Raw genomic sequence first — 6,183 nt, forward strand, 5'->3', positions numbered from 1 at the left:
TATTTTCATTACTCATATTAAGTAAAATTAATTAATTAAAAAATGTGACATAGCAATCTGGCCGGTAGTGTTTTGTGGGTGATTTCCATGACTCTCCCTTCAGAGTGTCAGTGGAGGTGTGGGGGGGTGTCTAGGGGGTCTGTCGTGAAGGCCCGTGGACGAGCTTTACACATGTGGTGGAGAGAGCGAGATGTCCACGTTGCATACTTCTGCCCTGGCTAACATGTACCGACGCACTTTTCCTCTGGGCTGAGCTGCCGAGGAACGCGCTGCAATCACAACAATAAAAAAACTGGAGCTTCGGCGGGAGCAGAGAGAGTGAGAGAGAGGGAGAGAAAGAGAGAGAGAGAGAAAGAGAAAGATGGAAGGAGAGAGAGTGAGTGAGAGAGTGAAAAAGAGAGGGGAGAGTCACTATGCCTTGGGCCATACTCTTGTTTTTTCAAGTAGTTTGAAAGAAGTCAGAGAGAGAGAGAGAGAGAGAGCGAAAGAGAGACGAGAGGAAGAGTGAGTGAGCGGAGAAGGTATAGAAAGCAAGAAATCATTAACAGAACACCTGTCTCCTCCCAGCTCCTAATAAATCACGTCAAAGTCGTCGTCTCTCCTCCATTTCTTTCTCACTCCACTCTTGATGTTCCTTAAAGGAAAACGACCTGGTCACAGAGGTGACTTGGAGGTCAAGTTAATAAAGACGCTGGTGATTGCTGAGGCAAGGCAAAAACACACGCAACAGGCCTTTCAATTCGATGTGGCACTGAGCGCCTCAGCTACCTGGGGGAAAGCTCTGCCAACTGGCACGGCGTGTAATTTCGCTTACACTCGGATTTAATGACTCCAGCTTCATTTCCTGGCCTCCGACTTGCTGGGACAGATTCTGCAAGTATTTCCTTCAAAGTTGAGCAGAGAAGAGGATCCTTGTGACAAAGCAAGTACAACTGTACCCACTGCTGCCATCTGCATCTCATTCTGTTATCCCAGCAAGCCATCCCATTGCAATCACTTAACAACAACATGCGATGTTTAAACATTCAAACTAGATTTTTTATTTTCAAAAATGTCATTAAACAATAAAACAGCCTGCACATAAACATATCATCTGCATGACATGACCTCAGCCATGTTTACAATTCTAATTTACAGTAGCATCCTTTTTTTACAGCATTTCTTTTACAGTAGCCATTTCAACTGGTACAATGTCAGGGACAAGAACCATATGCTTATCTAGTCATTCGTAAAAATCTATATCATGTACAGCACATGTATACTGAAGCAGTATTGTAGCAAAGCAGAACATGTCTTCTCTTGCTGTTTTGGATTTGATACAGTGGAACTGTACTGGACTTGCTTGAGCAGAGAAAGAGAGTAAGGATAGTTGTAACTTTTGAGCCGGAGGTAAACGATGACATTGGAGAAGTCTGGCATAACAAGACGTGTGCAATGTACAACATGAAAATCACAATACACTCAATATCAACCACACACATACAGTCACAGATTCACACACACAATCACTCATAAACATTCCCTTTATACACACACACACACACACACACACACACACACATACACAAACACAGCAACGCATAAAAATCTTTTGTGATCGACAAGTATCCGACCGTGTGCAATTGGATTCACTGACAGACAGCAGCACTGCTAGGGCGTCCCAGCCGAATCAGAGCTGGAGACGTTAGGTCCTCCCTTCGCGATGCCGCCCTCTGCTGGACGCACGCCCCCACTACAGGCTTGCTTCATTTTCCCAGGTGCGTTGCTTGCTTCAAGGTGGAGGCAACAGTGAGCGTGAATGCAGCAGCAGCAGCAGCAGCAGCAGCAGCAGTAAAGGAAGAGTCAAGAGAGAGAGACCAACGTCAGAAAAAAGAACACCATTTCAGATGTACTTTCTGTTGCACATGAACATGATATAAATGTACAATATTTAGGACATGTTATGGAGTAGAATAATAGTTATAAACTTGTAGTAATACTAGCTATCAAACTGCCAGTCAAAATATAAAATGTAAGAAATACTAGTACCAGTACCTGAGACTACAGTATTCTGTTGATGGATACTGTGACTAGTTTACACAAGAATAAGAAGTCGCTCTTTGATGACGACAGCCTGAGAGAATAACTCTACTCACCCCAGCCCCTGTACTCACCTGGTCAGGTAATGACCGCTCAGTGAACACCAGAACCAACAGAGAGCAAGGCATCACAATAAACACAGTGTAATGGTCAGGACACGGGGACGGACGGACACACACCCACACACATACACACACACACCAAGGCACAGCACAGTACGACACTGATGGCACATTTACTAAAAAAAAAAACTTGAGAGCAAAGACATGGAATGGCTTGGTGCCCTGCTGCTGTAACACGCTGTGTTGTTGTATAAGGACACAGCCAAAGCAATAGCAGAACGGAGGCTGATGAGATAGAAGAGAAGTCAAAATGTGCCGTAGCATGGACGCTCAAATCTTTATCTTCTGGAAGTTTACCCATAAAATGTGACACTTATTTTGTGCGACTTTGACTGTCCCTTCGTATTGTAACTCCAGCACACCATGTATCACCATGGGCTGGTGAGTTGAAATGTGCCCCTAAAAAGTCACATTGAGTCTGCTAGTTATGAGTAAAGTCTATCAAAGCATCTATCTGTGGCCATGCCCTAGAAATGGCAGCTAAATATGCATCCAGACCAGGACTGATGGGAGAGTGGCTTTCCAAAAGTTATTTCTGATTGGGACGGATGCAGACGGCGTGTAAACTGGGTTGGTGGTTGCAGAGGATTGGGAAGACATGCGGGTCACCTGAACTGGATCACGAGGAGGCACAGTGACCTAAAATACACCTCGAAATTATAACAGCAAAAAAACTCGCCATCGCAATCAACGGAAAAAGTCCTTGGCCGGGTTTCCCAGATTCGTTAAGAAGCTCTTATAAGTGCTGAGAACTTCTTAGGAGCGTTCTTAGAATGTTCTTAGAGCGCTCCTAAGAAGTTCTTAGTACTTAAGAGCTTCCTAACGAATCTGGGAAACCCGGCCCTTTTTAGTTGTGCGGCGTGTTTATTATTTTCCAGACTTAAGGGTAGAGGGAGAAAAGGGGTGCATGGAGAACTTTAGGGGGGGAAGATGGCGGAGGCAACGAAGGGAAACCTGGCGGAGGCATTGAAATGGGAGCTGAAGTCAGAGCAGCCAAAGAGCCAGAGGGGCCGGAGACCTGGAGAGAGAGGTCTGGATTTCATCTCTCTCGAACACGTGAAGGAGAGAGAGAGAGAGGAGGAGAGGGAGAGAGGGAGAGAGAGAGGGAGAAAGAGAAAGAGAGAGAGAGAAGAAGGAAGAGAGAGAGAGAGAGAGAGTAGAGCAGGGGCCTCCGATCCAACTGGTCATTACCGGGGAGGCACTCAGTGAGGAATTTATATTTACTGTACCTTCATGTGTGGAGATTTGTTTTATTTTGAAATGTCAAAAGGCACAATACTTCCATTGGAGTTTTTGAGATCTCACTAAAAGCTACAATGTAGCACAAAGACTGATGTAGATGTGGATGTAGCTCATGTGACAGCCATGACAAGAGAAAAACATGAAGAGCTCATGGATGGGGGCGTGTGGGGGACTGCTCGCACTACAACACAAAGCTCCTCTCCAAACGTCCAGCATGAGATGACCAGTGCAGGATCCATGGAAGATGACCCCCAGTTTGGAGCGTGCACTGCAGGCCAAGCGACGATGAGTGTGTCGCTCGCCTTGTGTGTGTGTGTGTGTGTGTGTGTGTGTGTGTGCGCGCGCGCGTCTCCGTGTCCACTGACCTGGGCTGGAGGCCAAGAGGCGACTCACCAGCAGCGCCTCCTGGTTGTCGGCCAGCGCCTGCTTGGCCAGGTAGCGCTCGCGCTTGATCTTCAGCTCCAGAGACTCGGGCACGTCCGGCACCATCCAGTCGATGGCCCGCAGCACGAAGAACACCGCGTGCTGCAGCCAGCCCAGAGACAGAGAGAGAGCGAGAGAGAGAGAGAGAGAGAGCGGAGACAGAAACTCAGAGAGGAACAGCGGCCATAATGACACTTTTTTTTTTTTTTTAAGTATATTTTTTGGGCTTTTGTGCCTTTAATTTTGACAGGACAGTAGAGAGAGACAGGAAGTGAATGGGTGAGAGAGTCGGGGTGGGATCCGGAAAGGACCACGGGGCGGGAATCGAACCCGGGTCGCCGGCGTGCGGTGCAGGTGCCCCAGCCAGTTGCGCCACGGCTGGGACCCATAATGACACTTTGGAGAGTGTTTGTTCCAGTAATCTTTTACGGTAGTTTACAGAGACTCTGAAATGCGGTGAGTGTATAATGGATGCATAGTATCGTATAAGAACGGATGGATGTGTTGTACCGTATCACAAACAACTTTGAGAGTCTCTGGGGACCAGGCTGTACTTATAGCTGTGAAGTAGCAGGGCGTGAAATGAGTGACAATGGAAGGAAACGGTAAACAGCTCTTTGCAGGAGCCGCTAAGTACAAGAATATACAGTGATGCCTCGCATGAGAAGAAAAACTCCCAATTATGATAATAGCGCAGGCTTCAAAAGGCTTTTGAAGAGTCGCTGACAAGGCTGTATTTACAGCAGAGAGGTAACCGATTGTTGTAAAGTGGGGCACATACAGTAGGTAAGTACAGGGGAGTGCACACTCAACCTCGAATGCAATGATGAAACCCAGTCTGACAGCCAGCAGCTCCCAGTACACCAGAGTGTAGTTCCCATTTTCGTCTCGGAAGGCTTTGTATCTGAGGAGCGAAGGAAACAGGTTATTAATAAGGATAAGGATAAGGATAAGGATAACTTTAATAATCCCCTAAAGGGGAAACTCAGTGCCACCATACAGACAACAACATAAGCAAAGCACAACATGACACACAATAACATAAAGCAAGACACAGCAACAGGAAAAGCAACATACAGTTAGACAGAACACAAGCAGACAGCAAAGCAGACCATGGCAGTGGACTACCAACTTGTGCAACATACAGCAGTATAGGAGGAGGAGGTAAAAAAAATAATAATAATAATTATAAATAAAATTATAAATAATTAAGAAAATCAACCCTGATGTCAGAGGTGCTTATTAAAAAGCCTGACTGCAGAAGGCACAAAAGATCTCCTGAATCTCTCAGTTGAGCAGCTGGGAAACAGGAGTCGCTGACTCCTACCACTTTTTATAAAAAAGCTATGAAGAGGGTGGTCATCTTGTGACACAATCCTTTTTATTTTCCTCATGGTTCTCTGTTCTATCACATCTTCCAGGGCACTTTGGCTGAGACCAATGACTGAACCCGCTTTCCTAATGAGTTTATTTAGCCTGTTCCTATCCTCCACTGCCAAACAGCTACCCCAGCATACCACCGCATAAAAGAGGACACTGGCCAGAATCCCATTGTAAAATGTGTTTAAAATGGGCCTGCTAACATTAAAAGACCTGAGTTTCCTAATGACACGACCACAAGCTCTGCCATTGACATCCAGCTACAATACAGTTGAAGAACAGTGCCCTCTAGTGACAGCTTTAGAGACTAGCATCCTCATTCTGCGGCTCTTGTTTTTCCTAATCAAATGGTGGAAGGAAATGGATGGCAAAGTCTCTTGTTTTGAAGGCCGCTGACCAGAAAGTGTCTTTTATATGACATTGGGGATGAATAAGGTACAATTTAAATCAAAATAAAATAATAGAACATCTCTGTTGTGTCTTAAAGGCTCTACTTCATCCATGCAATATGAGCTCTCTATTTTATTTTCTTTAATCATTTTGAATAAAAGCTTTCCTATTATCACATCTTAACACATTTAGTCAGCGCTGCTGATTTACCTGCAGATGGCGTGTGTCGTGTGGTTGTAGCTGGGTGGGGAGTAGGCCAGGGTAAAGTTCACATAGCCATGCAGCTGATTATCATATTTATACTGGTAGAGCAGACGCGGCAAGAAGTCAGAGGTGAAAGCAATCAGGAAAGCCTGCAGGACACGGAGGGACAAGACAGGAAATAAAGGACAGGACATTGAGGGACGGGGCAGACGGGGGAGGATAAGACAGGTCAGAAGAGAACAGACAGGGAAAGGATGGTACAGCAGAGGATAGCGCTAAACACAGCTTCTGTTGAATGTCATTTTCTAAATTAAATGTAACTGCAATAAATCAATGCCACGGA

At 45.6% G+C, this 6,183-nt stretch overlaps 1 protein-coding gene across 3 annotated transcripts in view; it reads right to left on the minus strand.

Moving 5' to 3' along the window:
* Positions 1-1,024: 1,024 nt before the first annotated feature.
* Positions 1,025-6,183, minus strand: part of ano11 (anoctamin 11) — a 20,275-nt gene continuing 15,116 nt past the window's right edge. For 2 of the 3 annotated variants that reach the window (XM_062541644.1, XM_062541643.1), the window contains 4 exons: positions 5,847-5,989; positions 4,680-4,770; positions 3,809-3,968; positions 1,025-1,769 (listed from right to left, as the gene is read on the minus strand). In XM_062541644.1, the coding sequence (XP_062397628.1) occupies positions 1,651-1,769; positions 3,809-3,968; positions 4,680-4,770; positions 5,847-5,989 (513 nt within the window). In that variant the 3' untranslated portion in view covers positions 1,025-1,650. The remainder of the gene's footprint in view (positions 1,770-3,808; positions 3,969-4,679; positions 4,771-5,846; positions 5,990-6,183) is intronic. The other variant, XM_062541645.1, reaches the window with a different exon arrangement.

Source organism: Sardina pilchardus, chromosome 7 (assembly GCF_963854185.1).
Source record: "Sardina pilchardus chromosome 7, fSarPil1.1, whole genome shotgun sequence".
Classification (NCBI taxonomy): domain Eukaryota; kingdom Metazoa; phylum Chordata; class Actinopteri; order Clupeiformes; family Clupeidae; genus Sardina; species Sardina pilchardus.